At 54.1% G+C, this 9,893-nt stretch overlaps 6 protein-coding genes across 6 annotated transcripts; 3 read left to right on the top strand and 3 right to left on the bottom strand.

Annotated features, from left to right (window-relative positions):
* Positions 1-157: 157 nt before the first annotated feature.
* On the bottom strand, positions 158-1,425 carry MVD1 (diphosphomevalonate decarboxylase; the record flags this gene model as incomplete). The annotated part of the gene is made up of 2 exons (XM_049254628.1): positions 158-1,295; positions 1,358-1,425. The coding sequence occupies 2 exons, from the start codon at positions 1,423-1,425 to the stop codon at positions 158-160; spliced, it is 1,206 nt and encodes a 401-aa protein (XP_049106453.1).
* Positions 1,426-1,728: 303 nt separating this feature from the next.
* LOZ57_005600 (uncharacterized protein) lies at positions 1,729-2,703 on the top strand (the record flags this gene model as incomplete). Its single annotated transcript, XM_049254629.1, has 1 exon — positions 1,729-2,703. The coding sequence occupies one exon, from the start codon at positions 1,729-1,731 to the stop codon at positions 2,701-2,703; it is 975 nt and encodes a 324-aa protein (XP_049106454.1).
* A 295-nt stretch (positions 2,704-2,998) lies between these two features.
* On the bottom strand, positions 2,999-3,887 carry LOZ57_005601 (uncharacterized protein; the record flags this gene model as incomplete). The annotated part of the gene is made up of 2 exons (XM_049254630.1): positions 2,999-3,517; positions 3,594-3,887. 2 exons carry the CDS (start codon positions 3,885-3,887, stop codon positions 2,999-3,001), a joined length of 813 nt encoding a protein of 270 aa, XP_049106455.1.
* Positions 3,888-4,256: 369 nt separating this feature from the next.
* Positions 4,257-6,406, top strand: LOZ57_005602 (uncharacterized protein; the record flags this gene model as incomplete). The annotated part of the gene is made up of 3 exons (XM_049254631.1): positions 4,257-4,398; positions 4,482-4,752; positions 4,807-6,406. The coding sequence occupies 3 exons, from the start codon at positions 4,257-4,259 to the stop codon at positions 6,404-6,406; spliced, it is 2,013 nt and encodes a 670-aa protein (XP_049106456.1).
* Positions 6,407-7,076: 670 nt separating this feature from the next.
* On the top strand, positions 7,077-7,862 carry LOZ57_005603 (uncharacterized protein; the record flags this gene model as incomplete). Its single annotated transcript, XM_049254632.1, has 1 exon — positions 7,077-7,862. The coding sequence occupies one exon, from the start codon at positions 7,077-7,079 to the stop codon at positions 7,860-7,862; it is 786 nt and encodes a 261-aa protein (XP_049106457.1).
* Positions 7,863-8,824: 962 nt separating this feature from the next.
* YVH1 (tyrosine protein phosphatase yvh1) lies at positions 8,825-9,893 on the bottom strand (the record flags this gene model as incomplete). Its single annotated transcript, XM_049254633.1, has 2 exons — positions 8,825-9,212; positions 9,733-9,893. 2 exons carry the CDS (start codon positions 9,891-9,893, stop codon positions 8,825-8,827), a joined length of 549 nt encoding a protein of 182 aa, XP_049106458.1.

Genomic DNA, 9,893 nt, shown 5'->3' on the forward strand with positions numbered 1-9,893 from the left:
CTTGGAATTAAAAATGTATTGGAACGGATTAAGTTTGGAGTTGTATGTATATAAAAGCTCTCTAGCATGCTGGTATTTTATTCAGCTTGAGGTCATTTCTCATTACATTTTCATCTATTGACAGACTTCAATACTAAAGGGATTTTCGTAACCAAAATCAACTGGAGGAGCCACCCAAGGTGTCACCCGACTCGCTAACGAGATGATGATTCACCTTGATGGGGCCTTCACCCACACCAGTTAAGATCACGCGATTGATTCCGTCTTTAAGCGATGTCGCAGCCCTGGGATCAATTGCGCCAAGGAGAGATGCCTGAGAGGGCTTGATGTTGCCGAAACCTTCGGTGTCAAGGTTCAGGGCCTGTCGAAATGTACCCAGTACCCGGTCTGCATCTTTTTCGAGATAGTAAATAACAGCATTAGGACCCGCATCGAACGTATAGGCGCAGATTGTTTCACCAGCCGCACGATTCATGTCATGGACTGCCCTGATAGCGGCACGAGAGGTATCATTCATGTAGAAAATCGGCGGCCAAGTGTCCAAACAAGTTGCATGGAAATTGTTGCTGTCACGCATCGTAATTTCTGCGAAAGCCGTAAAGTCTCTGGCGCGAATCGCGTTCTCCATACCAGTCATCCTTTCAGGTACAACAGAGGAAACCCGTGAAGGAAAGAGGGGGGAGGTTCTAAAAGTAGACTGCATTCCCTCGGTACTGGGAACATCCTTTTTGGCATCACTCACGACGAGTATCAATGCGCGCATATCTGGCCAATGGCTCGCTGGCGCAACTTCTTGCGCCAAACTATCACTTCCATCCGCCTCAGAGCCAGATATCCAGGCGACATAGCCACCCATTAGCGAGCGGCATGCTGATCCGGAACCCTGGCGAGCAATTCGGCTCAATTCGCTTGGCGACTGAGGCAATTCGTAGAGATCTGCAACGGCACGAACAAGAGCTGCGAAGCCAGCGGCGGAACTTGCCAGCCCGGCCGCGGTAGGGAAGTTGTTTTCGGATACGATGCGGAGTGGGAAGGTTGAGAGCTTGGGAAGAGATTGGTTTGCATCTTCCAAGGCTCGGCGATGGGCTCGTAGATCGGCCAGGCAGGCCAGCGTTCTCTTGGAGGTACGGATGTTTTGCGGTTGGGAGTTGAGCGTTAGAGTATCGCCTTCAGCATGGGGGTAACTATCGGAACATGAAGCTGTGGTATGTGCACGCAAGTCGCTCTGTGAAAGAGTCACAGACAGTGAGGAATTGGTTGGCAAGTTAAGGACCTCATCTCGCTTCCCCCAGTATCTAGCATGCCATCAGTCTTTGCTTTCCCATTTCCCAGGCAGGCGGGTGAGGGTAAATGTTACTTGATGACAGCGATATTCACCGGAGCTGTGGTGCTGGAACGATAAACCGTCTTATTATTGCCTGACATCTTGATGCTCCCTGGACCGGATATTGCAAAATGTCGAGATGCCTTGTGAATTGGGTAGAAATGTCGTTGCGATATGGTGGGGTGAAGGAAGCGGCCCGACTGCGGCTCCCAGTCCGCCGTAGCGCTGCTTATCGCTGCAAAGCTTTTTTTCGGGGATTCGACGGTCAGCTTCTCCACGAACAGCAGAGAAACAACAGCTATCTACTTTTTAACTAACGCTTATACTCTAGAAACTTATAACATCGCGTACCCGGAATTTATAATCCACCGTCTGAATGATTTCATGAGAGCTCCTCGCCCATCATGGGAGCTGGCGCAAGCACACCTACGGCCTCCGCGGCCAACCCAGATTCACCAGCTGCATCCTGCCCTGTAGACCACAAGACCCGCGGAGTCTGGCTCTCACAAGGCCAGGGGACAGCGCCTCACCCGCTCCCAGCCTCGTCGTCCTCGACTCCGGAGGAAGCTCCGGCCTGCCCCATTGATCACAAAGCCCGAGCTGTCTGGCTCTCCACGTCCGATACATCCCCAAATCCTACACCCGAATCACAGTCCACAGCCCCAGAGAAACCTCCAGTGAAACTCCAAAGAGCTCTTTCAACCGATAGAGAAGTCAGCAACATTCCACGAGCTTTACCAAGCTATTCCGAAAACCCGGCACCTCCCAAACCCTCCTCCCCATACGCCCAACAATCCTACCCCCAAGTGGCATCACACGGCACTCCTTCAAACTCAGAAAAGGAGACAGGTCATGACGAGCGCACAGGAAATTGGGTCTACCCGTCTGAGCGGCAATTCTTCGAAGCCCTAGTGCGAAAAGGCACGCCTACATCGACAACATCGGCCAAGGAGCTTGCTACGTCCGTGGCGTCTATAATACCCATTCATAACGCAGTAAATGAACGCGCTTGGTCGGAGATATTATCCTGGGAATCGCGCTCACCCTCCCTAGACCCCGGGAGCCAAAAGTGTGGCGGGCCAAAATTATATTCGTTTCGTGGGCTAGGAGCCGAGAGCCAATTCCTGAGCCCAAGGGCGCGGTTCAATGGCCTTCTCGGCTATCAGCTTCCATTTGATCGCCATGACTGGGTTGTGGAAAGATGTGGTGGTGAAAGGGTCGAGTACGTGATCGATTTCTACCAAGGAAAGTCCGCTCAGGCCAAAGGACTAGGCCCTGCCAATCCAGATGGGAAGTTGAGCTTCTACCTGGATGTCAGACCAAAGTTGAATTCATGGGAAGGGTGTAGAATGAGGATCAGCCGGTTTTTTGGGCTATGATGATGACCAGGCAACAGCCCTTATATGAAAACCAGCAGATACTCTAATCATATGTTTGGAACTGTATTAGTATTATAAAATCCAAGAGAAGACACTGTACGATATTGCGAGAAGACATGCAAAATTCCAACTCACTTCATCTCATGCAATGAGTAGCGCGGTGTAAGGATGAAAGCATATGGAGTGCTAAAAAGGGGAATCAACCCGAGTAAATAACAAAAAACACCAGGACACCAGAATTTTACAGAACAGCTGACAAAATAACAATATAGCGGATGGGTATATCCATGTTTCTTCAACCAAGGGTCACAGCGAGGACGATAATGACCAGCACAACCGCCAAAATGAGCAAAAGACAGCAGGCCTTATTTCTTGCATTCTTCTGATATCTGCTTGCGCTGCGTAGCTCCCTATCCGCTCCCCGGGTGTCATCTCTGGTTCGTTCAACATTCTCACTGATCAGGTCCAGCTGACCGCCTTGCTCGCGGACAATGTGCGCGACGTCACGGAAAAGCTCATTGAGCTCTCCCACACTCTGTTCGATATTTCGAATCTCGGTTTCACGTTCGATGATCAAGGCATCCTGAAAGTCGACCTCTTCTTGGGACGCAAGGCGAGGCTGCTGCTCTTGTAATTGCTGCAGCGATTGGCCGTCCTGGGGAGCTTCGGCGGCGCCGGTCTCCTCCAGAGCAGAACGAGCTGCGGCAGCGGAGGCGCGCTGTTTTTCGAGCGCGCGACGCTGGACGGACTGAAACTCCTCGAGCGTGGATTTGAACTCGGAGGATAGTTTCTGCTGTGTCCATTTCTGGCCAGGCTGCAATGTTCACACAAAACTCATATTAGCACACTCCCTAACCACTGTAACTGGCGATCTCTCTAATGCCACTTACAGTTATATCTTCCCAAACTTGGACTTTCTTGACACCTTCTCCAACCTCCCGGAATCCATCCCGGGTTTCCTCAAGCAGGTTATGTATTCTCTCTCGCACGCGCTCCGTATCTCGTTTGGTTCCAAGAAGACCAATTTGATTTGACAACTTGGATATATTTGATGTCAACGTAAACAGCTGGTTTGACAGTGACTCTGTCAAGTGCTGGAAATCCGGGTCATCATGGTAGGCTGCGCTGGTGCCTCGTGCAGATGAAGTCTGGGCTTCCAACGACGAAAGGCGGTCAAACGACATACCGGCAGGTGAGAGGAATTAAAATCAGGGGTATTCGGTGTAGCTCTAACGGATCAATGCAAACAAACAGGCGAGAACGCGGCAACGAGAGTCTCTTTTGTTGATGTCTGAGGATTGGGTTGTGATGCCTGCGGCCACATGATGTAACCAGTAGCTTCTGCTTATGTCATCGGCGGCTGGGCCTGGGGGTCGGCCTGTTTGTTTTGTTTGCCCGCTAAAAGAATCGCAATTGAAGCTCTGATCAACAACAATAAACGCTGCTCGAGTGATTCAGCTTCAGCAACCGCCCGTCCGCCTCTACAGTCCTTACCAAGAATGACGCGGTGGGGTACTACTATTATTTAAAACATCGCCCTTCTGTCAACCACAATGGCTGCTACTCCACCCGCGAAAACGAGGCCATATCGACGAATCTTGACGTCAACACTGCATCGCAGATTTGTCCATGCCTCCGCTTTTTCTCTTCTTGTCTGCTATGTCGTAGCATTTTTTATTGGCACCAAGACCTCTCGTAAGTCGCTTAGCCTCTTCCAAACCCATTTTGCCCTAAGCAACTTTTCATAACGACTTGCTAACGGCTTTGTTTCGTCTAAGTCTTCTGGTCCTGGTTTCCGCTGGGCGCCTGCGGCTTTCGAACATTGCTTCTCTTCATTTCAAGTCTATCGATATTCATCCTTCGCGTGGGCCAGCTGCATATCGGCGCTAGCACTACCGTCTCACTCTTCAAATCATGGAGGCAAACGACATTCTCGCTCAGACTCGTCCAGACTTTTGCCTGGTACATGTTTTCGGCCTGGTGGTTTAGCGAAGTATACATCTGGTCGGCATCACTTAATGAACAGCTGAACTGGGTGAACCCTGGACGGTTAGCAGGCCCCTACTCTCCATTTTGAACGCCGGGTTTAACGTCAGTGACTAGATCGTTCGAACGAGCGCGGCTCAATGAACGGCCAATATACCTCCATTGCTACTATTTCCTTCTCGCAGTGGGCCAGGCGACCTTACATTTATACTACGACTGGGATCAGCTGTATATTCCAGTCGCAAACCGCGCCGAAAAACCCGAAGACCAACGAACCCATCCACTGGAGCCATTGCTTCATTCCCTCACGAAGTCTGCACCACAAATTCTTCGCCTAGCTTTGTTTCAGACAGCTGTAACTTCAGTTCTAGGTCTTCCTTTCTATATACTATTTTTGAGGAAAACGGCTTGGGGTTTTACGCTCTACTTCGCAAAGATGTTTTGGAATTTTCCTAGATCCGCGCAAGATCCCCCGGGTATCATTCCGCCATTACACATAAGTTTTCTACTTAAAGCAGCAGTGTCTGGTATCCTGTTGATCGTACTGTGGCAGACATCCAACCTACTTTTTTCCGTGCTCCTAGGCCAAGCACCGCTCAAAAAAGGTATGCCCTTGACAAACGAGGCAAAAGACCCTAATGGGAGCTTGATAAATGGCTTGAAGGCGAAAAATGGGCCGGTGGTTGCGTTTTCGTTATGGGAGCTATGCCTTATCAGTCAACAATTCCCCGACCGTCGGAAAGGGATATTTAGTGATATTGACCGTGAGGGCGGGCCGGCGTGGAGTCAGGTCCTAGACACAAGCGCAAGTGTTATAAAAGGGATGACTACTCGAATTTCGCAATTTGAAGCTCCCCCTGCGCCGCCTGCTGCTCCAGCTCCCGAATCCAAAGACCCAGCTCCAGCGACGACAACAACAGAAGGCCAGTTATACCCAACACTGCCCCGGCTAACGGCCGCACCCAAGGAGGACAACATCTTCCTGCCGCCGGTCAGGGGAAATAGCAAACCAGAGCAGTTTGAAGCGGCGTTTGGATCTATGGCCAAAAGCTATGGCCAGAGTGAGGACTGGACACCCAATGCTAGAGCCAAAGCACGTCAGATGTTTGATCGGGCCTCTGCGGTGATACTAAGTCCGGAGCAAAAGCGAAGACTTACGGCGTCCGCCCAAGACTTAAAGCTGCTTGCTAGTCCCCAAGCAGAAGCCGGGAGCTCTCGACTGACGGTTCACCCCCTTCTGCAGAAGGCCCTGCGAAGCCCATTGGGCATTCTCTTCCGGCGGCCATATGCCCGACGGCTGCGCGAGGTGGTTCTCGGCTCGCCGTACGAGCAACTGGTGCCCATCGTCGACGCTGTGGAGGTGCTGACGAGGCTACTCGTGGCCAGTTTGGCCGAAGATCAGTTTGGGAAAGTACAGAACGACGTGCCGGCGGTAATACGGCTGTTTACGGAGAGCATTCTGGCTCTGGAGGGATTTGTCAGTGAAAAGGGGCTGAAGGTTCACTGGACAGACGTCGACTTCCCGGCCGATTCTGCACCCGAGGCGCAGCGGAGGGACGCACGCCGGGTTGACGAGGTGGAGATTGTGCTGGGAGCGCTGAAGACAGGCCTGAAAGAGCTGCTGGGTGCGTTCCGGCTATACCTCAAGGAGGTGGGTGTTGTGGGCAAAGACCTCCGGATGGCAAGGCAGGCTGCTGGGCTCTCCGCGTTGGAGTAATTGGCTGTTCCAGATTCCCTTCCCAATATCAGAGGTCTTTTTTCTTTTTTTTCTTTACAAAACACACCAAAACCAGGGATTCGTGACAAGATCAGCGGGCGTTTTTTCTTTTCATAGATAGTTTTTCATTTGGTTTATAGGCACGAGAGAGTTGACGATACCCCATTCGTGTACGAGTATATTACATGCTGCGACAAGGTTGGGGACTTGGAAGAGCGACATTAACTATAGTGTAGAATAATATGCTGCTCCAGCGGAGGATTTCTCAATGACCTGGCCTTGTAGTTATCCCCGAAATGAAATTGGGCTCGTACAGGCCGTTACCAGCGGGCAAGTCTCAGCGACGTGAATGCTACCTCGCCCGCGGCGTCTCCCACGCTGCGTCGTGTTGGAGCGCAAATTGCCTCCAATCTTACATCTGTCATATTATTATCCGCCCTGCTGCTACTGCTGCTATCATATCGGGAGGCATTATCAAATCACCATTCAGATTAATTATAGAAAACGTCCCGCGAACGGCACATCTCCCTCCCTCCCCTGCAGCGACTCACAGAATCCCAGGCAGCGCCATTCCGCCAGCCCTCCACCACCGCCGCGTTGTGATCCTCGTATGACCATGCAACAGCAGCAATAATAACACCATTTCCATCCGAACGCCCCCACCCCAACCATGCTGCATCTCTCCGACACATTCGTGCTGTCGGCGGGCACGGTGACGGTCGACGCGGCGCAGAAGCTGGTGCTGATTCTCTACTCGCCGACCAGCAACACGCACTTCCTGCCCAAGGGCCGCAAGGACGTCGGCGAGTCGCTGCCAGCCGCCGCCGTGCGCGAGACCCTCGAGGAGTCCGGCTACCGCGTCGCGCTGCGGCCGCACCGCCTGCCCACCAACGCGACCAACCAGGCGAAGCCGACTGCTGCTACTACTACTACTACTACTACTACTACGACTACTAAGGATAACAATAATAATGGTGGTGGTGAAGATCCTCCTCACGACCCTGCTCAGCCTGCTGTCTCTCCCGTTCCTACTGCTGCTCGCGCCGCTACTCGCCGTGTTCCTGCTAGTCCTCCTCGTGCTACTGCTCTGCCTCGCCATCATCCTGTACCTAGTTCTGCGACGGGCGCTGAGACGGGCAGCAACAGCAACAACAGCGACGGGTTCTCACACCGCCAGCCGGCCCCGCACCCGCTGGCGCCGCCGCACGTAGAGCCCATCGCCGTGCAGCAGCGCACGTACCCGGACGGCTGCCACAAGCTGGTGTTCTGGTTCCTGGCGGCGGCCGACGCGCGCGCCGCGCCGGAGCGTGCGCACGCGGGCTCGGAGCCGTGGGAGGATTATGAGGTGCGCTGGATGGCGCCGGACGAGGCGCTGCGTGTGCTGTCGCGCGAGGAGGATGCGAGTGTGGTGCGGTGGGCGGTCGAGGGGGCGGGTGTGGGCTGGGGGGATGAGTGAGTTGGGGGGGAAATTTGTTCGGACTACGGAGTACGGGATGAGGTGCACGGTGGCGGTCGAGTATCGGGCGATAGATATAGAATAAGTGTGTGTGTTCACATGCCATGCGAAAACCCGTTGGATGCATTCGCAGCGAGGCGTTGTTATGGTCAGAAACGGTGTATGTAGGTATGTTGACCGTTAGTACTCCGTACCGAGCCAGTGAAACACAACGCCTGCCAGAATCCCTACTCCCATGCTCCGCGGAGCTAACTAGCTGCCCGCCCGGCGATGCAACAAGGTAGTCAAGGCAGCCAACGCCTCTTCCCACCGGTGAGAGAAACCACTTGTCCCTGGCGCCCAGACCTCCCCGCCACCAGCCCGCAGCTGCCAGCTGCAAGCATCAGCTTGTTTTTTTTTTTTTTTTTTTGGGTGGTTTGGCGGTCTACAGCAGGCCTCTGCCCGCCTCAGCCTTAGGAACGGCATCCTTCGCGACCCCCGGAGGCATCCTTATGCCGGCTCCACCGCCCGCGTGTCTCACTCCCATGTCCACAACGTCAACTCTCGCCTTGGCCAGCGCGATCGCCGGCACCACCCATGTCCCGCAACTACAGGGCATGCCTTGCCAAGCGAACTTCCCTATGTTCGCGCCGCACGTTGCCGCAGGGCAGGTCAGCCGGCCGGAGAGCGGCGACTCGCGCCCGCCGCCGTCTGCCTCACTACTACTGGGCGGCGACGACGCTGGGAACAGCGACGGCCGCATCCAGGTCAGCGGGTGGAGAAAGAGATGCGCGCACGAGAGCGACGACGGGGAAGCTGGGGCAGCAGACGAAATACTTGTTTTCGCAGGCAGATCATGGCCGATGATGAAGGGCAGCGTGGCCAGTTGGCGCCTAGAGCATCTGCGTTAGCCAGGGGCTGATCAATCGTGTCATCGCTGCTAGGCTCTCAGCCGGAATAGGAAGCGCAATCAAGAAAAATCATCAATGACAATTCGCAGCGGGCACGCACCGACACCTGCGGCACTTCACCTCGACGCCCTTGTCACTGCGCGCGTTAGCATTGTTATCATTCGTCGTCGCCTTATCTTCAAACCGGATCTCGTCCAGGTCTGGGCCGCGGCCACACGCCACGCTGTCCTCAACCGCTTTCTGATAGAGCCAGCGCTGGTAGAGCGGATGGTCCACGACATTTTCCGGACAGGCCATTTTGTGGTACAGCCGCAGCTGCTCCATAAAGCCATCGTTGGGCTCGCACATCGGCCGCGTCCGGCGTAGGAGCATCAGTGCTTCTGCAGGATCAATCGCGGCAGGATCTCGATGTAGGAGAAAGGCTATACAGACGGTGGCGGATCGTGACTTGCCCATTGCACTATGCATGTCAATTTGTTAGTTAGTTCACAGTCCACTCATCTTGTCTCCAACAACCAAAAAGCAAGCCAGGCAGCGCAACAAAGGAAAACCCAGGTCGGACTCGGCCGGGCGCACGTGCAAATCGGACGGAGCTGAAGCCTTGGGTAGCATATCTGGACGCAGGTGGTGGGCTGATGCACATCTCCGATCAAAGACACTCATTTAGGCCAAAGGAAAAAAAGCACCTCGTCGTCATCATCATCGTCGGCGCGCTGCACATCAGTGTTACACCATTCGCGAAGCTCCAGTGCAGCGCGCGCGCCCATTCACCCCCCCGCGCCGCGCCTCGTAGCGCCGACGAAGGCTGTTTTTGATAGTCGCCATTAGTCGGGCGAGCGTGGGCCAAGCGGCTCCTACGTCGATCTCCCAAGACCACATACGCTGAAAGCGGAAGGAAAGCGCAAAACCCAAAGAAAAAAAAAAAAAAAAAGGTAGACTAAAAAGCGAGCAAGATATCAAGGACGGGGGGTGGATCAGACCAGTGGATGAGCACGCCGCCGCCGGATGCCAGGCCCGATTGGACAAAGGCGTTGGTGGTCGGGAAGTGCTGCAGCAGGTCCTCGTCGTCCATGTCGTCGACGGCGATGTGCAGATGGTGCTGGAAGGCGCGGAAGCGGGCGCTGTCGGCGCCGCCGCGCAT

This window comes from Ophidiomyces ophidiicola (assembly GCF_022830035.1).
Source record: "Ophidiomyces ophidiicola strain CBS 122913 chromosome Unknown scaffold_29, whole genome shotgun sequence".
Classification (NCBI taxonomy): domain Eukaryota; kingdom Fungi; phylum Ascomycota; class Eurotiomycetes; order Onygenales; family Onygenaceae; genus Ophidiomyces; species Ophidiomyces ophidiicola.